The sequence below is a fragment of the Ammodytes marinus genome, assembly GCF_949987685.1.
Source record: "Ammodytes marinus genome assembly, chromosome: 3".
Lineage (NCBI taxonomy): Eukaryota > Metazoa > Chordata > Actinopteri > Uranoscopiformes > Ammodytidae > Ammodytes > Ammodytes marinus.
The window spans coordinates 10,982,693-11,005,023 of record NC_137232.1 but is presented as its reverse complement, the minus strand read 5'-3'; the positions used below and the strand labels follow the sequence as shown (position 1 = coordinate 11,005,023).

General features: G+C 43.3%; 2 protein-coding genes across 2 annotated transcripts; one reads left to right on the top strand and one right to left on the bottom strand.

Annotated features, from left to right (window-relative positions):
- Positions 1–5,697: 5,697 nt before the first annotated feature.
- Positions 5,698–7,258, bottom strand: rnf228 (ring finger protein 228). Its single transcript, XM_080024991.1, has one exon. The coding sequence runs from the start codon at positions 7,222–7,224 to the stop codon at positions 6,427–6,429; it is 798 nt and encodes a 265-aa protein (XP_079881117.1). The 5' UTR covers positions 7,225–7,258; the 3' UTR covers positions 5,698–6,426.
- Positions 7,259–9,990: 2,732 nt separating this feature from the next.
- On the top strand, positions 9,991–21,787 carry sgpp2 (sphingosine-1-phosphate phosphatase 2). The gene is made up of 5 exons (XM_080025313.1): positions 9,991–10,357; positions 11,807–11,977; positions 17,871–18,050; positions 20,342–20,431; positions 21,090–21,787. Exons 1-5 carry the CDS (start codon positions 10,100–10,102, stop codon positions 21,633–21,635), a joined length of 1,245 nt encoding a protein of 414 aa, XP_079881439.1. The 5' UTR covers positions 9,991–10,099; the 3' UTR covers positions 21,636–21,787.
- The last annotated feature ends 544 nt before the right edge of the window (positions 21,788–22,331 follow it).

Sequence of the window (22,331 nt, the reverse complement as noted above, 5' to 3'; positions counted from 1 at the left end):
TGGCTTTATTATTCCTCAAAGTTATAAACCATCAGTCTTTACGCGGACGAACGTGACGATTTGGGAGTGTCAGTGATCTTATTGAAATAGGATATTACAGCCAAGAAAAGGAGAAAAAAAACAGAGGGGGCAAATGGAAAACAGAGAGAGTCATGATGCATGCCTCGGCCAGTTCTTTAAAAGCGACACTGAATCTCCGTGTCCAATCCATTACCGGAGGATGAAATTCAAAGTCAGAAATCTCTTCTTGATGAGAAATAAATGAGTTGCATCACGTGGAGGGCATTCACAAACACATATCTGTCCACTCGACTATTTTCCATTTCCCCCCAAATAATTCTTTCAAAGAAAGATGGGCTGCAATAAATAATCGTGGATTAAATCATGTAGGCCTAAAGGATAATATTCGTCGTTATAACTCGCAGAGAGCCTGCATAAACGTTGTGTTTTGTAATACTTTCAGATAGAAAACCATAGAAGACAATGTTGTGCTTTTATTTTTTATTTTGTGTAATACATTTTTAAATTTTGTTTTATATTGCAAATGTAAGACATAACATTCCTCGTATATTCTTGAAGGAAGTATTTATTTAAGTTTTACTTAAAAATTCAAAGTAACAATGCCACAAAAAAAGAAGAAATATCTGAATTTAGTCCTGCATTCTAAATTGCCCTAATACGACAAAATATTGTAGGCTTCAGAATGAGGAGAAATAATTTATTTTTAGTATCAAAAGTAAAAGTCGTCATTATGCAGCCTAAATGGTTCAAGTTATAATTGCATATAACCTATAACAGGTTTTTACAGCAGATGAATGACCTAGAGCTCAATAAACACATCTTAGCCTATACTGCTGGACGGTTGAACATGTAACATTGTTATACACTGATGTTTTTTATGTAAATACCAGGAAAAGTATAGGCCAGCCTAGGTGTGAAATAAACAGATGTTCCTCTGGAATGTGGAAGTGGAAGCATGAAGTTGCATAAAATGGAAATACTAAAGTAGAGTACAAATATCCAAGTCCAACACCACTAGTGTAATATAACTAATTACATTTACTCCAGTACTTAAATACAAGTTTGAGGCACTTTACTTTAGTATGCTACTTTCTACGTCCACTGCACTACAATTCATTGGGAAATGTTCTACTTTTTTACTCCACTACATTCATCTGTTAACTAAACTTACCAGTTACTTAACCAATTAAGATGTTTGCACGAGAAACATATGATGTTTATAAAATATGGTATAAACCCAACAGTATAAAGGCTGCAAGCACGCATGAAACATTAGTCGATTAATATAAAATCAGTTAAAGTTTTACAGAGCAAACATAGAGCAAAATATATGAATAAATTAAATACTTAAGTCCACAAAGAAAAGATAATTTATCAAATGTATTAAATTAATACATGAGAAAATAATCTTATATACTGTACATACACTGAAACACACACACACACAAGTATGTTAATATTGTTTTGTTTTTGCCATGGTTGCTAAATGCCTTATATAGCTGTAATCAATTGATTAAAAAGTTATACTTTTTTTTAGACACAGGCATATTGTTTTTGTCTTGAGAGTTCCACCTTACCCATTGGTTCACCCAATATCTTACAACAGATGTTATGGGTGAGATAATAGGCCTATTGCTTTTACCGAAGATACTCAAAAGTGTAAATTGGACTATAGTCTACAGAGATGTCTCCTGGCACAATAAAGTTAAAAAAAAAAGTTTTACTCCAAATTAAAAAGAGCAACATAAACATGTCAACATTATTAAGAGATAATGTTTGATTTCGACATGTGGTAGTAAAAATAAAAGGAAATCAGTAAATTAGCTATGCTGGGAGAAGTAGGCTATGCTGTATGTTTCTTCTCCTGTTGAGGAAGGCCTACAGTAATATAGGGCCAGCAGGACAGTGGATGGAAATGAAAATGCTCAATAGCTGGTTACACACATAGCCAACTGTCTTCTGAGAGCCATTCAAATCCATTAGCCCAACATTCTTAAAACAACATGTCGTCTGACTTTGTTTGTTGTCATGGCTAATTCGTAAGCACACTTTTGCATCAAACTATGTTCCAGTAATCAGTGTAACTGTATCTGATTGAAAACTACAGCTAAGGCCTCGCTACAATAGGCTTTACTGTTGTAGCCTATAGGCCTATACTATTGCACTGCTCGGACCAAAGCACACACTTGTTTACACGGTGCTGAGGATGTGGACCAGATTATTTGAAAGGTCATACACACTATGTGGCAGCTTTAATTTATGAGCCATGGAACTTCTGGTTAGCTGGTGCCTGGTGGTGATATAAAGAATGTATGTGCGATGCTGTAATTAGACGGTGATCGGTCAACATTGGTTTTTATCTATTCTGTTTTGGTTTATGGGGGGGGGATCTTGTTGCTGCTGAATGGCTCAATTTATATTCAACTAAATGGCAGCTTTGTGCGACCAGGTAAACACATGTGGGAAATCTCAGTCTGTGATATTAACGGCACATCAGCGCGTGGACCATATTGAAAAATGTATTTACTTTTAATCAAGTTTCAGCCACCAGCAGTTTACACAACTAGACCTATACGTGAGCAATGAAAGTTGCCACAGGAGTATTTTTTTATAGGCTATATAAAAATGGCATGCAGCATCCTTTGTCTTCCAGTAGGGGGCATATTTGATGCACAGCAGGGAGGGTGGATTCAGATATTGGGTGGACATTGGCTAGGGTAGAACTCAACAATATAAATCTATGTATGAAAGTGAATGCATATAAGCTATAGCCTAACTAATGAATTGCAGTTATGTAAGGTATTTAGCAGCCATTGGCACACAAATAATGCACTAATGCTGCTGATTTGGGGCATTAGGTCAAAAAGCTTTGGCCCCTGAGCCTCCAGCTGCCAACATCTGTTGTGTTCACTGTTGCTGGAGGACATATTAAAGCAACATGCTGCAGGAGGAGTTTGCATCAGTATATTTCTCCTATACAACATATTTAACAACATTATATCAACATTAGTTTTTTTATTTCAATAATCTGAACCAACAATCTAAACTTCTTAAGCACGCCACTTACATCAACTACACTTTCCATAATAATTCTTAGCACTTTTCTGAGGGTGATTGATGAAGGATTTGTTCATATGTTTTTGACCGTATTATTTATGATACATGCTCTTAAAAACATGCTTAAAAATTAACTATTTTTAAGACCTGTACATATAGCCTATAGTTTTTTTTATATATATATATATATAATGAAAAAAGGTTGTATCCAAAATCTATTCAGTAAAAACCTTGGACACCAATGTGATGTAAAAAGTAAATAGAGATTTTGACTCCGGCTTTATTCAACATTTAGATTTTAGATTTTTAAAGAGATGCAATTGTAGGCCTACGCATATAGCCTAATTTGTTAGTTGGATATTGCCACATTTTGATATTCATTCAAACTTTTCTGTAATACATTGTAATACAACAAAATAATTGTTCTAATGTAAGTAATCAACTGGCAAAGTTTCATTATGATATTCTACAAGTTAGATTTGTCTTGACCATATTCACCTGCAGTGTCTCGCCCTAACAACAAGGAGGGGAGGAAATAGATGTCTGGCTTGTCAGTACAAGTATTGAGAGGGGGCAGTGTGACACATTTCCATTTGTCATACATAGCAGCGCGGAGAAGAGTTACATCACATTCAGTTCATTACCAGTCATTATGTAAGACTGGGCATGGACATAAACGCAGCTTGCCTTGGTTATAACAGGCTAGAATCTACCAGCTGTCACCTTCAGTGTCAGACAGAGGAATGGATGCCATGGGTATTCATGTTTCCTTTATTAATGAAATGTGTTTTTATGTCATGTAAAACAGCACACAAGGAACAGTTCTCTGTGCAAATACTTCCACCACGACCACAGATTCTCATAAAAACCAACAAAGAAAAAAACACTTGGTCTTACCAAATAAATACAATATGCTTACATTTTGTCAAAGGTATTGACCCCCGTTACTCGTGTCAAATAAGAGGGTGAAAGTGCATCGTCTGACAGGTGGGAGGAAGGTTAAACTGGATGATTGAAGCGAGCATTGGGGATCAGATTAAGAATTATTTTGAACTGTTTTTGCTTTTTGTTGTGTGTGTATTTTTTCTTCCTTTCACCCCCATGCAGTGAGGCAAGAACCACGTTATTTGTGCAATTTGGGCAATAAGTGCATGGACCAAAACCACCTCAGCATCTCAGAATTCTAAAGAGAAACGGCCGACAGGAAGGTTAAGGAGCCAGAAAGTTGAAGAGGAGCGTAAATATTCACATGCAGGACCATCACATGTTTTGTCCATATGAGGGTCTTACACTTCACCTCTCCTTTTTTGCTACTTTCAGGAATAATAAATAAATAAATCACATACACAGAATTAGCCATTTAACGGTTCACAGTTATATTTAAAATAATAACACGTTAGCATTTTTTAGGGTTACACACACTGTGTTGCCTGAAGGTGATTTCATTGAAAAGTGTCATACAGTGTTTGAGTTTTGTTACAGACCCGCTGTGTATTTCTGAGGGAAATAAACCCAATTATATTACGTTTAGTTTAGGAAAAATCTTATATTTGCATTGCCTTAGTGCAGCTCCAGGCAGGCCCATGCAGTGGGGTTTTTCTTATGTGCCTCTTTTTAATCTCAACCACACAGTTCATGGGGCATAGATCTTTCACTTTCCAGAGTTAAATATGACTCCTGGCTCTCGGAGGAGCTGGAGTGACACCAAATAATATCTAGGACTATATAGGTTGTGCACCAAGTCTGGCATGGCCAAGGAAAAAGACAGATTAGATTCTCACATGTGGCTTTGAATGAGGAAGAGTGAATCTGGTCATGGAGGCAGCTGTAGGTGTAAGGCTTTAGCCTGGATTCTACCTGTACACAGGGGCGTGCACAGACTTTCTAATTAAAAAAGGACTGCCCCTCCATGTTAACAAACGTGTGGCCAATGTGTAGGTACTGACAGCCATCATATATTGGGGAGATCATTAGTTTTGGTTCATTCAGGTGATACAAATGCTCAAATGCCCCTCTGATGTAGAAGAAAAAGCTTCATTTTAGAAGGGCAACTATATGCCCCTTGTATGACCTATAGGGCAAGTGTGGAAGTCCCAAAAGAAAAAGGACAGGGGCGGTTAACCCCTCTGCACCCCCTCTTTGCACACCACTGCCTGCTAAACACATACTTATGACAATCTATTCCGACCTTTCTTCAAAGCCCAACCGCCAAGACCCACATATATCATAAAAAGGTGCGGATTTGGGAGGCAGCTCCATGTCGGAAGCCATGTTTTCAACATCCTAATGTGTGAATGATGTGAGAGAAAAGATGAAATCCCTGCCCACAAGCCCAGCTGGACGCTGGCTGTGGCGGGACGGCCCCTGAAATGCATGGTATGTTTTTTTTGATATTCGGTTAACGGTGAAGTGTTTGCCTATAGTTCAGCAACAGGGTTAGGCACAGGAGTCAGGCAATGCAATGTCCCTTCTGTCCAAAACATAAAAAGAAGATCAAAACAAAACACAACTTGAACTTTCAGGAGCCTGACATGCAGAAAAGTGGCCAAACACAGGGTCCCAAACACAAGCTAAATCTCTCCGAAGATCCCTTTGGAAGAGAACCTTTAAGAGGTGCAGTTTCAGTGTAATAAAGGAAACAGTGCCATCCCATAAAGGATCAACTAAAGCACAAGGATTAGGAAGGTCTGGCCAGTACCACCCCCACAACACCTCATCTGTGGACTATTTACAGTTTGGATTGTGGGTACGCCTTCTTTGTAACATCCAAGCGTCCGTCAAAACCTAATACCAATCACCTGAAAACTCAGAAGTGAACATATAGCCATTAAGCTATCTGTACAGTACAGCAGTGCTTTGTCGAGATATATGGAGTGAATCACCACATGGACAGTTATCATACAGTGAGTGGCATATGCAAATGATATATCAGGCAAGTGTGGGCAAGGGTATGAGACCCTGGAAATAAGCACTTCACATTCAGTCATCAAACCAACCACTACACCTCACACTGACACCAGGGCTCTGATTCTAGTTCACTCCAGGGAGACGCCCAGTCAAGTCAAGTGCACCCGCTGTAAATTCAAGTGCACCACTTGAGGGAAAAAAAGATTATCAAGGATCATTGTCAGCCTATTGTTCCAAGCAACACAAGGCCTTTTGGGTGTTTGCTATATACTGGTAAAAAGGCCATTTTGTGGACGAGATTGGATTCCTAGAAAAAAGTAAAGGGAGCAGGAGGAGTATCAGCTGTCAGTATTATGTTCACAAACACACACCCACAGTATCGGCTACAACATCTCCATCACCATCAGTCAGCCAGCAGCAGCAGCCTGTAGCCTATAGACATCAGGCGTTTCTCCGGGAGTTACTGGTGGCGGATGCGCGGCCTGTCTCGTGGTCCGGTCTGTATTTGAGCCAGCAGATGAGCCACGTGACCACCACCGAGAACATGGCCAGGATGCTGGCTACCGACAGGCAAATGGGTCCGGCCGGCGACGGGGGAATGCTGTGACTGTGCACGAAGATGAGACCCATGAAGAGCAGCACCAACATGGACAGGAAGGAGAAGATGACGCACACGCAGCCGGTGGTCAGCGCCACCCGCTTGCAGCTCTGACAGCTGTCGTAGCGCACCGAGTCCTGCGAGAGGGTCGTGGCCGTGGACACGGTGGTAGACGGGGCTGACGCATGGCTGACGCTGCTGGAAGCCCCCGACGCCTCTTCCCGGCGGAGGGCGACTAGGGCTGGGTGCAGCGGCGGAGGGTAGGGCGGCAGTGCGTCCTGGGGAAGCGGGTCCGAGTCGATGTAGAGGGGGAAATCCTCCGTCACCTTGGTGTTGTTGGGCAGGTTTTGTATCCGATAGTCCGGCACGGGCGTGCGGTGGCGACAGACGGGGCAGCTGACGCGCCATGGCCGCTCCTCCCGCAGATGGAGCGTGTTCAGGCACTCCTCGCAGAACGTGTGCAGGCACTCGAGGATCTTCGGTGCGCGCCGGTCAAGGTCGAAATAATTGTAGCAGATTTTGCATTCGTACTCCTCGTAAGGGAACGTCAACGAGGAGGAGGAGGAGGAGGCCTCGTCCACGCCGGGGGGTTCCGCTCCGCTCGGGGCCACATCTACCTCTGCCATGTCATCTTTCGCCATTCACATTCTCCGGTGGTGAACACAAAGGGAGCTGGCGGACAGATGCTGATGACGGTGCACGTCTCTCCTCCTCTCCTTTCCCCCCTCCTCCCCCGTTCATTCAAACGCCATCATCATCATCATCATCATCATCATCATCATCCCCGGCGTAGACTGGCATACAGTGCTGCTGTGTTTTTATATGTTGATGTCCCCAGAGAGTTCCGTTATAATCGAGTCTGACGCGCGCTCTAAGTGATCGGGATCCCGGTTGAATAGCCTATAAAAAACGCTCATTTGGTGTTGGGCTGTGGTCTGTGGGAATAGATGATGTAATGGTGGTTGCTCCGAAGCGCGAGTCCGAGCATCCCACAAAGCAGGGGGAGAGAGAGAGAAAGAGAGAGGGAGAGAGAGCGAGAGAATGTGTTGATGTTGTTTTCGGTGCTCTATCTGTGTGCGCAGGCAGGGAGCAGCTATGACACCCATGCTCGATCCAAAACTACGTAGACCATAGACCAGACCACAGGATGCGCTAATTTGGTCAACTGAGGGGGGGGGGGGGGGGTTGACTGTTTCCTGTAACAAAGAGCACAACGTGTATACAAAAAGAAAGAGGTTTGTTGGATAAAGGGAAGTGAATCTAACGTTCAAATATGGAGGCTACAGGAATCTCAGCATATAGTTAGGAAGATCAGAACTAGTACTTTACTATGTGTAGGCCTACCGTTTGTGCAACCTGTTATTTGTACACTGTGGACTAACTTTAAAACACAAGTTGTCAGGTTGATAAGAAAAAATGTAATCAGTTCAAATAGCAAAATGTACTCCAAATAGTGCACAAGAACCTCTATAAGGAAATGATGTAGCCTACAATGTTAATCGCTGTTATGGCACTTTAGAGATCTCTTGCTGCTTTTGGAAATATAGGCACATGTTGTCAAACACTTGTGGGAAATCTCTAAGGAAAACTATTCTTCAAAGTGACCCTCGCTGTTTGATCTGAAGCTGATCGTGAAAGGTCTACTGGATCCGTTAACATCACAGCAAGGACAGATGAGATTAGTGAATTACTTTACAAGCAGTTACACGTTTATGGAGACTATATCACACGATTGGTGTGGATGCACCATAAGAGACATGACGGTTGTTGATGTTATTAATGTAGAATGAGTCATGTGGTTAGTGACATCTCCACCTGCCTTTAAATATTGACACCTGCTGACATGACAAGTGAAAAGCCAACAGGGACAGAACAGTTGGCTATTAAGATGTTCCTATATGTAAGAGGGAAATGGAGCCCTAAATGGGATGGTCACTTACACACACATTCAGCCTCACAGACCAGAAAACATGACAACTGATAATCATATAGTGAGAGTGGAGTCTTGAATGGACTTAAAGCTGGGGTATATGATTTCTGATTGGTCAAAGTTAACATGAGCTGTACACTTTGACCAATCAGAGCGAGGCTCCGATTCTCTGTTCTTATTGGCTGTTGGGACTGTCCATTCACTTTGGCATGACTTTGTTGGTATAGAGCATGTCAGGGAGGGACCAAAGAGAATAAGTGGAGCGGTTGAGGTATTTGAATTCGAATCTCTATCCCAACTGCCATTTTCTCCCCAAATCCTCCACCCCAGCTTGAAATGAAATCTCAATTATAAGGGTTCATGGTTCAGATATGAATAAATCCTCCCATTGTTACGGTACATTGAGGATCTGCTGAGTCCCCTTTTATGGAACACTATTCTGTCCTATAAAATGTTTCCCGTTTTCAAGACTTCTAGAGCAATTACTAAACCGTTAGTGGATCTCTGTGGGTGGGAGATTGAAAACAGCTCTGTAACAGCATGGAGTGATGCTGCCGTCTGTCTCTTATTACTGCTGGCACACATTCTGACAGCAACAAGCACATAAAATAGATACACTGTACTTCAAGAACAAATCAAAGGCACTAAAAAAATAAAAAGGTAAAAGCTGCCTTTTTAAAAACTGGCATATAATGAAAAGCTTCTCGAAGAAGGCTGGATACTGAAATGAGTTGATTATGTGTTTCTCTCATTTTAGTGGTGGAATGTGCCTTTTTGAATGAAAGGCAGTTTTAACCTTTATTTCTGAAGACAAAGTGCCTTGGATTTCTTCCTGATGTACACTGGATCTGTTCATGCCCCCCTCACCCTCCTACCAAAGAGCATTGCTTTAGTTTCACAAAGACTATCAGTTCCAAGAAGCTCTCCAGTTCCTCGTTTTTCTTTTCAAAGCTAATCAAAATATTGCATAATAACATTTGAAGAAAAAAAATACAAATGAGCACATCAGCTGGGTGTTGTCAACGATAACACCAGTAAACATGAACTATGTGCCCAAATTGGGATTTCCTGGAAAAGTCATCTCACAGTGGTCTGGCTATTGTCTCTAAACAGTTGTTTATTTAGGCCTACTCTATGTCTATGTCTATGTCATATCTCATGACTCATGTTGAACTATCAAATCCCATTATCAGCCTGGTTTTGGATGCCCATACTTTCAAGTGTTTCCCATTAATGTAACAACACGCCCCAGGAACAAACTCCACCAACTAAATACCAATCCTACCGCTGTAAATACTTCGTGAAAGCATCTGAACCCTCCCAAGTGTAAAGGTCAGACAAGCCTATATACTCACACCGCTACTACTCAACACAACCGGTTCAGCCCAGCCCCCCACTTCCAGCCCCGCCCCTCTACGCACACCTGTTTGCGCACAGCCGCTGCACCTGTACGGAGCTCCACACTTGCAGACACACCCTTGCAGACACACATCACCTATCCACTAAATTACACAGCCTCTCCCGCTCACAAAACCAACAACACCGCCGGCTTCTACACACTCGTGGTGTCTCTCTCCCCTCCTGACATGATGGAGCTGCTGGCTTACCTGCATGACCCGGAGCTCGTGGCCCGGTTCCAGAGACGTTGCGGACTCTTCCTTCTTGTCGAAGGCGCGCACGACCACAGCCGCGAGGGCAAGCGCGTCCAGAACGGAACACCGGTCCAACACACCGACAAAAAACCACGTGTGCAGCCGTCGGTGGTACGATTGGACCACCACACGGACTCGGATAGGAATTCAAACTATAAATGCAACGAGAATGGAAGGGCAAACAGCAGTAGTGTAAGTCGTTTAGTGTGGGGGGAAAAAAACCCTGTTCGTTTGTATATTTAATAGGTCCTTTTAATTAAACTGAACATTTTAACTACAGACCAGTAGCCTATTTGCATTTGAATCCCTCAACGCTTTGGGATTCATTTATACTTTTACATCATTCTGGAAAAGTGCCATGGAATTCGTGCCATGTGTCATCGTGTTAAACACCGGATTAGATAACTTGTCTAGATAAACATTTAGATTCGTTTAGAAACAATGCAAACTGTGACTGGCTTTTCTCGTTTGTCAGGGTGTCTGTCTCTGTTGGCCAACTCACCTGCACAAAGACAGACTTTTCTGTGTGACGTTTAGTTCTTGACGGTGTCCCTTTCCTTCTGCAAACAATTTGTTTATGGAAATAAGTGGAAGTAAACGAAATTTAAAAAGGTGGACTCGGTGATTGTGGAGAATGCTTGTTGTCAAAATCCCTTTTGGTCAAAATCAGTGAATAACTCCTCACGATCTGCTACTGAAAAAGAACCCAAGCTCTTCATGTGGGCCTCTATTGTTTACATACATTTTATTTCCATACATGTTTAAGGATGTGTATTAACATTTAATATTTTTTTCTCCAACAACCCACTGTTTGACAGACGGTCAGGAAGTGAATTGTAGGGAGACTGATTTTGACAAGTGATTTTGACAACTAGCTTTCTCCAGAATTGCGGACTCCACCTTTTAATTTAAAGTGATTCTAAATCTCTTTAAGGACACTCCACTCAGTTAACACAGGAAAGCCAGTGTAGGACTACCATGGACTGTAAAAAAAAAAAAAAAAAAACCTTTTGAATTATGTCGCCTGTGGCTCTGGCAGAGTAATCCAAATGATGTCACCATGATGTTACCAGGGTTTGGGCTTGGAGATGACAGATTTATAACAGGCAGTCTGCTTGTCATCCGGAGATGTGGGGTTTGACAGAAGTGGGAATTTAGGGAGGTGGAGGGCTCTGAATGAAGATGCCAAACTGTTGCATCATGGACAATGTAGGACCCATTATTTTTAGAACTTGGTGCAGACTAGAGATATAAAAGCCTTGACCACTGCTGTCCCCATTTTTGACCGTTCTTTTTTTGTTTTTAAGTTGATCTTCTAACTGTGTTGAGGTGCAATACTAAATAGTGCTTGGTATTTCATCATGTGCTACTGTAGTCAGCTCAATGAAGATTTCCAATAGATGATTTGCTGGCTGGTACAAATGATGAAATGTAATGTCATGAAGCAGCAAATGAAAGGGTACGAGCTGTGCGGGTAGTTTGAATCTGATCTGATACCATCTTTAGGCACCTGCCACTGTCATATGACGTACAGATGAAAATGAGCTAATAGCTAACTCTGGTACTGCTAATGAGCTGTGCATTGTCCCTGCTAAATAAACAAATAAATATTCTGTGTCTGTTTTTGTTTACTGTCTGCAGGGCGGCATCATCATCAGCAAGCCTCAGTATAAGGTGACCAACTGGCCGCTGCACATCCTCTTCCTGCTCTCAGCGGGCCTGGGCCACGAAATCTTCTACATCACCGTTCTGCCCTGCATACACTGGAACCTGGACCCGTTCCTATGCCGACGGCTGGTCAACATGTGGACCGTAAGTCACACCTGCAGAGAAAGTGTGTATGTGTGTGTGTGTGTGTGTATGCGTATATGTCAGTAACCCAAGTCTCCAGTCCGATGTCCGTTCGTTCCTACAATGCCATCTCTCTTCTCTCTGCTCTTCCTATCCCTCTCTTCACCTTTCAACCTCCTTTCATCCTTCCCCAGTGACCGGTCTCTGACACCACTGTGTCCACATATCCCCAGGCCTTTGTGGGGGGAGGGGGGCAGCCTGACCGGGGCCCTCTTGACACGGTCAGAGGCCACACATGACCACACATAAGACTAGCTAGGTTCTTTCCCTCTTTCAGATGTTTTACTCTGATATAATCCAGCAGCACACTGCGACAAGGAAACATGAAAACATGTCCAGCTTGACCCCAAAAGAAGCCTATTTGACACTCCTGAAGACACACATAGTTGGCTTTATACCCTCACTGCGGCCATGTGTGTGTGTGTGTGTGTGTGTGCGTGTGTGTTTGGCAGTGTGTTTTTGTGCCCTTTGTGTCCCCGTCCCGAGCGCGGTGGTGGTGTGTGCCCTGTGTCTGAACCCCTTGTTGGGTCCCCCAGGGCAAGAGATGCCATTCTTCTGGCATCCTGGCTGCACCAGGCCCTCTGTGTGAACTCCTTTTTAAAACGCACATAAACACCAACACACACACACACACACACACACACGCTGGTCCACCCCACCTCGCCCACTAAATACACTCATTGCCCTCCCTCTAGTTAGACATTACCAGCTTTACTCTGTGTTCTCGTCCCCCCTGCTCTTCCAGCAGAGTGTTTTATTGGGCCCATCACCAGAGCTCTGAGCTTTCTCTCTCTCTCAGGACCGACTATTTGGTCTTGCCAGCCCTGGGGGCGCTGCTCCACCCCGCCACCACTTTTAACTTCTAACAGCGCCCTGCCATTGTGCTGCTGGAGTTATCTAAGGTTCATGGAGGGCTATTGCTCACACTCTCTCTCACTCGCATAGGTCTTGCACACGAAACTGGCAACTCACGCCATCGTTTGAAGTGCCCCCATGCAAATTCAGACTTGTACGCATGAGAAAACACATTGCGGGCACATGAATGACACACGCATTACACACACCCCCCCACACACACACACACACACACCTTCGCCGCTGCTCTCTGTTGCCTTCACTTGCAGGGTGACTTTGGCTGACTTGTGAAACAAAAACTGTCATTAACCATATGCTCATGAATTATATTGCTGTGTTTTGTATGATATTATTTAAGCATAGTGTCATGCAAAGCATACACCTACTGTAGTGTTTGGAATATCAAATCTGATAAAGTTGGGCTTTTATACGACACAGAGGGCATACAATATCATGTGGATAAATTAAGACTTGAGAAAGAAACTGAATCAGTTTTCGTTAATGAGAAAACCTTTCAACTGAATGAGGTGGAGATACCAATGCATTTTCTAGTCTTCAGATTTGTCCCAAAACAGGCTATAGTCATGCTTGCAGGCTGTACTTGTAATAAAAGTAGGCCTACAGCCGCAAGCTATTGTACTTGTAGGAACAGCAGGATGCTTTGAGTAAAATGCTAGTATCAGCAGCATGCAAACTAATCACAATGACAATGGTTACATCTTGATGTTCCGCCTGCAGCCAGGTACAATGTTCACTATCTTTGTGCTATTAACGTCGCTAATTAGCATTGAACAAAAGTACAGCTGAAGCTGGTTTTTAAACGTTGAATGCCATCGGTGTTGCAGGCATTTGTTCATAAACCACAAATAAAAAAAGAATTCTGACATTAGCATAATGCGTCACTGCTATAATGGCACTATACGCAGTCTTGTTGTTCTACAAGTTCACAGTGTTTGAGAAATAGTTTAACGTTATTGGGTGATTCTTTTTTATTAACAGGGAAGTGAAAGCCAATTCAGCTAAACAAAAAACGTACAAAACTCAATAAAAGCACGCTCAAGTTCATAAAATAACAACTGGATTGTAAGTCAATGAGGAGGCCAGTAAAGTATAGAGAACCACTATAAAACTAGACCCAGAAGACATTGTGCTCCGTTTCTAAAGGCAATCTCGGTAAATTGCAGGAACCATGCGGCGGGTTTATGGCATATTATGGAGGGACTAATATATAAATGCAGAACATACTCCTGCATTGAGCATGACTCCAAAAACTACCAATAAATCAACTTTTATTATGTGCTGCAGCTGAGTTCTGCAGCTATGAAAGTTAGTGGATTTGCTTGCTGTTTAAAAATGTAACAAGTTATTTTCACATATGTTACTGTTTTTTTATTTGCACACATTTATACCAACCACTGATAAATATAATTGACCATCGCCAGTGCTGGAGAGCTTATATTAGCATACCTTCCAGGCAGCATATTTTCCAGTAACTGGACTGTTATGCATCACAAAGATATGAATGAGGGACCAAATCAGCTACGTCTCATTTCACTGTGGAACAAAGCAAACATCTTGGATGTTTTCTCCATACAAACAGTGACCTGTGCAAGAGCCCTTCTTCTTCTGCATGGATGGACAACACACACACACACACACACACACACACACACACACACACACACACACACACACACATCCACACACACACACACACACACACACACACACACATGCACACACACACACACAGATCCACATGTTGACAGATCAAAGTCCAAAGCCCAAAGCTGCACTGGCCTCGATCAATACACTTATTCATGATAGAACACACACTAACGCATCTCTCTGTCTGCTTGTGTGTGTCTTCTTGACCTGTGTTTAACTCTTCTCTTTATGTGACCAGACTGTCTGGGTCAGTCCCTGTCTTCTGATGTGACTTTTACTGGAGCCAGTTGAATATGTTTGTGTTGATGGTGAGTGCAGGGGGGCAGGGCTATGGTGTCTTCTTCTCATGCAAAGCCCTTGAACTGGTAGGCTCATTATTGTGTGAGGGGAAGGGGGGGAGCAGTGGATCATGTGCACACACACAGCATGGCTTGTTGTATGAATACAGTCATGGTGAATTGATAGGGTCGCTCGTGCTAAATGGGCTTACCATTGTCTGTCCTCTGTGCATTGTCAACTTCATGGTACCAATTATTGTGTGTGTGTGTGTGGGTACTTCAGTGTGTAGGTGGATTCAAATATTGGAAGAATGGACTTCACACGCATGCACCATCAGAGGACCATAGATATCATGGAGAAAGAAAGATTTAGCATTCGGAATGGACACATTGTTGTTGGAACTAAGGTTCAATCACTTTCTTTCCTGTATTTATTGTCAGTTAGCCGTCTCAAATTCCCTCAACCTACAATGTTTGAGACACTACAATGTGGACACTCCTGTCCTGTCCACATCATTTTGTGAACTTTTGGGTTGGCTAAAGATTGTGGAGTATGAGGCTGCTAGCTTACTGTAGCATAAACACCGAAGTCCGGGGCAAACTGCTAGCCTAACTCTTTCCAGAACTTCAAAAAGTATGCCTACCAGTCCCTACATTGTATCCTACCTACCTTTGGTTATTACATGGGTAAACAAACCTACATATAGGCCAATGTGTGTGCTTATATGGTGAGGTATGTGGTGTGAGTATATCTTTTCTGGGGAAAATAACTGAAACACATCTCAAAAGAACTAGATAGTTACACCTCTAAAAACACTAATTGATTATTAGGCTATTTCAAGCGATGCCATCTTTGAGTTGTTATTTTTATATCTGTCCAATATCTTAAGTTTACGACAAAACATCTGCTAAACGAATGGCACTATGTCTTTACCGCTCATTAGCAAATGGTAGCATGCTTACACATCAAACAAACATGACATTGTACCTGCTAAAAGGCAGTGCATTATGTAGGCTATTAGATTAAACATACCCAAAAATCGATGTATAAGCGAGCCTTATTCTGTTGGGTGTATTTTTTTTTACTTTGGAGAGAGCCAGGCAAGCTATTTCTCTAAGTCTATAAATGCTAAAAAAAAACGTTGGCATAGAATTACACTAATGGTGTGCTTCTACGCATGTTTCAACATTTTGGTGGAAGAGCCATCTCCTGTTACAATATGACAATGTCTTTGTGAACCTATATACAGTCTATGAGGGGACGTGACTCTGGTCTGCACTTAGCCCCAGCCACCTTCTTTGGGATGAATTTGAACGCCGCCATAACAGCGAGGCAGGCCTTGTTACCTAACAGTAGTGTGTTGGACATCACTAATGCTCTTTTGGCTGAATGGTCGCAAATCCCTGCAAGCCAAATCCCTGCAGCCCACTCTTCAGGGAGAAATCTTTTGGAAGCTTTAGCATCCTATTAATCCATGCGGTTTAATGAGAGCGTGTAATGATCTTTTAAGGTACTTTCATGTCCACCTCTTCCTCCTTCACTCTCTTATCTACAGTGTCTACAAATTGCTGCACGAACAGCGGGGTCAGTAGATGTCGTATTACGGTACTTTTATATCCCATTTGCCATGGTAACGAGCAGTTCCTGATTGCAGTGCCAGTGGAGACGGTAATAACAACCTCTCTATTCTCTCTCTCTCTCTCTCTCCCTTAAACACACACATTAAGTGTCCCACGCTCGCTCTCTGTGTGTGCACTGCCTCCCTGCTCCTCGCTAAGACAGCCATTCATTAAATATACAAGGCAAGAGCTTTAAATAAACCCGGAGCAGGCTGCCCATCCAAGGGATCTCATGAAAGAGAATAGGCAGCGCATTCGCAAGGACACACAAACACACACACACACACACTCACTCACTCACAAGCACCTTGCACTTAGTGTGTGTCATTGTGTCAAGAGCCCGCTGTCTGACCCCACCAGGCTGAAGACGCAGTGTCAGCATACCCCCCCGCCCCCCTCTTTCAAATACGCAGTTTCTTGCAGTAGGCCTATATTGTGTTTCCATGTGGACACGCGGCATCTGCACTTTAAAACCAGGGTTGCTCCCTTTTTCTTGTACAGTTTTTGTTTTCTTACGTGGGAATGATGATATTTATAAGGGTCTGCTGTGGTTGGTTTGAGAGCTGTAGTCTAATCAGGATTATGCTTCCTCTGCTCATTATTTTATTACCATCTTCCTCCGTCACTAATTTGTTCTCCTTGGGCCAACACGCTGCTCTTCGGTAATCCTGTGTGGTTTTTAATGGACATGGTGCCATAGAACTATTCCTGTCAGGTGCACTATGATACACTTTTTCCTTTGTAACATGAGTATGGATCCCCATTGTGTCAGGGGAAACTTTAGAATGTTTTCTCTCTTACTCTATACTTCCACCTATCTGAAAACCGGTGTTCAAAAGTCTAACTTCTCTCCTCTTATGCCGTGGGAGAAGCCACACCCCCCTCACTAATAACCTTACTTAGTGTTACCTCCACCTGTGATAAGGAACACCCCTTGATACCCAGGAATCTAAATGGCAGTTAGATTCAAACCAGCAGTTAGAATCAGGGCCAGTCAGAGCAGACTGGTCTCTTTGGAAGGCAGGGGCTTAAAGAGACTGGTACTAAAGCTGGGCGTTTCAGACAGAGGCTGAAACCGGAGATTTAGCAATGGCACTGTGAGAATATAAAACATTTATTTATTTATTTAACAGCTAACCATTACAACAGTGAGTTAGTTGTTACAATTTTAAACCTGAAAAAGAGCATAATATGTGACCTTTAAAAAGTCATAATACTTCATCAATTACTCTTCAATTTGTTTCTATACCATAAACAAAGCATCTGAAAACTGAGAATCTTGTATTGACATAACAACTAGAATGTTGTATTCATTCGTAAGTAAGAGTAAGTTAGGTTTAACTTGAAATTGATAAAACATCATTCAAAAAAAATGCTAGCCGAGATTCTGTGTTACCTTGCTTTACGAAACACATGATGTCCTCCTGTCTCAGGTGGTGATGTACGTGGGCCAGGTGATGAAAGATGTGCTGAAGCTGCCTCGCCCTCTGTCGCCCCCTGTGGTGAAGCTGGAGACGCGCGTCGACGCAGAGTACGGCCTTCCTTCCACCCACGCCATGGCCGCCACCGCCATCTCCTTCACTCTCTTACTGAGCGCTCCCTCCCGGATACAGGTAAGCATCACACACACACAGCTGTCATTAATGTCACAAATGAGTCAGTAATGTATGGGACACTGCTTAGAAAAAAAGTTCCATGTGTCGTGTAACCAAGATCAACATCCCAATACCAACGACCTGTCTTGAAGGTGTTCCCCTCCGTATACAGCCAACTCATGAGACCCACACATAGGTTTTCGAAAAACACCTGACACAGTTCCATTCGCTGCAGAACACATACTTTTACCTTGAATTATTCCATGCACAACTTCAACAAGCTCCAACATCAGTCTGCAATGTAAAGGTGGTGATAAGAGTGGCGCTGCATTGTCTCTTGATTGGCCACTGTGATATTAATACTGAAACTATGACTAGTGAATAATGGTTACAAACAATACTCGCTACTATCCATCGCTGACTGCAAATCATCTACTTGAGCCTCATCAGAGCTCAGAAGCTGAAGCTAAGTGGACATTGAGCTGGAATTTTAACCGCAGGTGTCTTATTAGTAGTGCTATTTAATCGCCGTTAAAATGTTTGCGGATGCTTTTAACATTAGCGGGCAGTGAATGAAGTTGGTCGATCCAGATGGTGGTCCAAAAGAGTTGAACGCAAATTGAATTTGCGGCAGTGGCAGCCTTGCTCACTGCACTGTGGGATGAAAGGGGAGTGGCCCCAGCTGTCCGTCACAGAGTCCTGACTGAGCTGTTGGACAATGGGCCGGCCGGGGGCGGGACTAGCAGTCACCATCAGTCACCATCGGACACACCCGTCCAGCTGCAGTTTGCCTTTCTGATGGACTCGAACTGAGTCAATGACTGTCAGTGGTACGTCTCCACCTCCCCTCCTCACTCTTCTCTATCTGTCCCACACTCCACTGCCAAGTCAATAAAACACTCAGTGGCTCAATCATAGGGGCCTTGTGTCTTGATCAAGCGCTGCGTTTTTTGTAATGCCTTAACCCTTCTGTTGGAAGTTTACAGCCTCTAACAGCTGTCAACCTGATTTGCGGTCGCATCATTTCCAGCCGATTGCCTTTTCATTTTCTCGCGAGCACCGTTGTCGGGGTGAGAGAGACAGCGCGTCAGACACCCCCATGTACAGTAGAGCACTTAACTTTGGGCCTAACATTCTTTAAGGATCTCGCCCCCTTGAAAGAAAAGAGCACGCATGGCTTTATAGAGGAGTATGGTGCAGTTAAGGGAGGCTCCTGAATAGCCACCAGGCCCTCAGGGGGCAACTGGCCCCGGTTCCCGGAGCAGGTCGGAGGTCACAACAGTCAATCACAGAATGCCCCCCCCCCTCCCCTCTCCTGTCCCTACAGAGTCCTTTGTGGTCATTCACAAAAAAAAACTCTCTTCATGAACTACCAGTGAATAGGCTTCCAGCTGCAAAAAGACAGGAAAAGACACAGGAAAAAATGGCAGAAAGGAGTAGTGGGCGGGGCACAGGAGGGGTGTGAATGAATACACAAGGCCTCTCTTTTCACTGTTATTGAAATGGAGGGGGTAATGCCATAGGTAAAGGGAGGGAGGGGAGAGAGAGAGAGAGGATGGAGAGACAGTAGAGAACTATAGGAGCGCTGACACGGATGACGGGCAGTACGTCAAGCAGGCAGAATGGACGAGTATCGGAAAGAGAGGAGATACAAGTAGTAGTCGCCATTAAGAGGATTGACGAAGGGATGAATTGAATCACAAGCTAACAAGGAAGAAAAGCTTCAAACAAGAACCAAATGTTTTCACCAAGGAATGTCAGGAATGTTTAGGTGCCACACAACATTCCATCGTGGATTTCATCTTTTATAACCCTAACAAGGAAGTGGTGTTTCTCAGTGTGTGTGTGTGTGTGTGTCCCTGCTTTCCATATCACATACTTCTATTTTCTATTATACCTAATACAGCTGGTCAAAAAAAGTATATAGTTAGCATGCAGTGGGCATACAATTGGGACTTTTACTTTGCGCCTTGAACTTGCCTCGTGCTTATGTATCCGTTGCATCAGTCAATGTGTCGAACCTCCGATGAGCAGTGGATTGTGGGTCAGAATCACCCAAAAAGCATGCTGATTTCCACACAAAAAATCACAGCCGGCCCGGATGTAGTAGGGCATCCGGGTATTTTTAAGAATGCTGCATCTGACCAAAAGTAATGGAAAATCCTAAATCTTTTTCTGCCATACTACATAACAGGGACGTATGGTGATAGAAACGAAGGGTGTGTGTTTGTGTGCATGCGGTATCTCCATATCAGTGTTTGCCAAGGTTGATGATCTAAGAGAGTGTTTTTATCTTTTGTGTGTCCCAGTTTCAGTTTGAGGTGGGGCTGCTGATCACAGTGACGCTGTCGTCCTTGGTGTGTCTGAGTCGACTCTACACTGGCATGCACTCAGTTTTGGTGAGCTAGTCCACACACACACACACACACACCCCCAGCATAAAACATTCAAGCTCAACGCAGGATTCATAATTCATGCCTGTGTCTGGGTAAACCGTCTGCAGAGGCTTTGATCCCAGACTCTTAATGCAGCAGGCACTTTGTTTCCTCCCTTTTTGTTTGACAAATCTTGCTGCTAAAATTTAACAAAGTTCTCTTAAGTTATTTAATCAGTTACAGGACACAATTATACCATTTATCATGAGCGACATTATCACTCAAACAATATGACTAACACATTATTTCAACAATAAGTAAAGTATTCGTATTTGAGAGTTGGATGAAAATACTGATGCCACTCTATCTGCCCCGTTAAATGAAAGGCCAATGCCTTTGTAAAAAAATAAAACGTAAGGCAAGGTACTGCAGTTGTATAGGGTAAACTTATGGACGTCATCATGAACCTTTGCCAGTTGCTCAATTCAAATGCAAAAAAAATATCACAAAATTGACCAGTGCTTGAAAAAACTATGTTTAAGATAGGATGTTCCTTTGCTGGTTAAGCCAAACAGCTTTAGATTTCTATTTAAACTTTTGGCAATGAATCTAAAAAGTGTATTGCTTATCCATTGCTGTCAGTGCTGCTTTAAAACACCTTGTCCTTACTCTTGCTTTTCAGGATGTGATCTGTGGCGTTCTGATCTCAGGCCTCCTCCTGTACCTCTCCTACCCGTACTGGGAAGCCTTCGACCGCTTCCAGCTGACCAGCCTCGTGGCGCCCGTGGCCCTGCCCTCGCTGCTCCTCTTCCTCAGCTTGACTTACCCTGAGCTGGAGCACTACAGCACCACGCGGGGGGACACCACCACCATACTAGGAGCCGGGGCCGGTTGCACCATGGGATACTGGCTGGACGAGCAGTTCGGGAGGGTGTTCGAGCCCAAGGGAGTGTTACCGGTGCCCTTACCCACACTGACAGCACCTGTAGTGGGGATAGGCATCGCCCGAGCCCTGGTGGGGGTGGTAGTATTGCTGGGAACTCGGCTAGCGGTGAAGACACTGAGCTTGCGTGCGTTGTACTCGTGGTACAGCGTGCCAAAAAACGACGCCGGGGCAAGGAGGCGCAGAGAGATAGAAGTGCCGTACAAGTTTGCCACATACACATCCGTTGGAGTTGTCAATTCTTTCTTGGTCAATAGAATGTTTTTCCTCCTGGGGCTACAATGACCTGTTATAACATAAGACTGACATGCACTCTAATGCTCTGGACTTATTTATTTGAAAGCGTATCATCATGTGTCCTTTTTATACAAGTGTTAACTTTCTTATTCCACTGGAACTGATTCAACACAGGCTGAAAACGAATAAAATTGTGCAAGTAGCAATGACGTTTGTATGATTTGAATCATGTAAGCCAAGGCTGCAGCACTGTCGTATTGCTGTGCTTCATATCGGAAAAAAAAAAATAAAAAAGTAACTATTCAAACGGGCGAACCCCACCTTAAGCCAGACAAGCTCATACCAGTCAGCTAAATCCTATCAAAACCAGTTTAACTGAAACTTATTTTTTAACGGCACAGTCTGTGTCTTTGTGCTGTAAGTCATATCACACGGCGGGTTGGAACAGGCCATCTGCTAAACCACATGGGCCTGGTTAATGTACTGCATGTTTAGGACCGACGGAGCAGTAATGAAAGAGTTAACCTCCCTTTTCCACAGTAGAGCTTCAAGGAATGCCGGAGCACCTGTCGGACTGAATTCACACGGCGACTTATCTACAAAGTTCACTTTTTAAATAGGAGGCTACTGGCTGCGACAGTGTCCTTGAGAGCTTGACACTGAAGCTCTAAAGGTGGAGTCAGTGATGCAAAAGTGAATGCTTGTTGGTTGTCAAAATCAGTCAATATCTCCTCATGATCCACT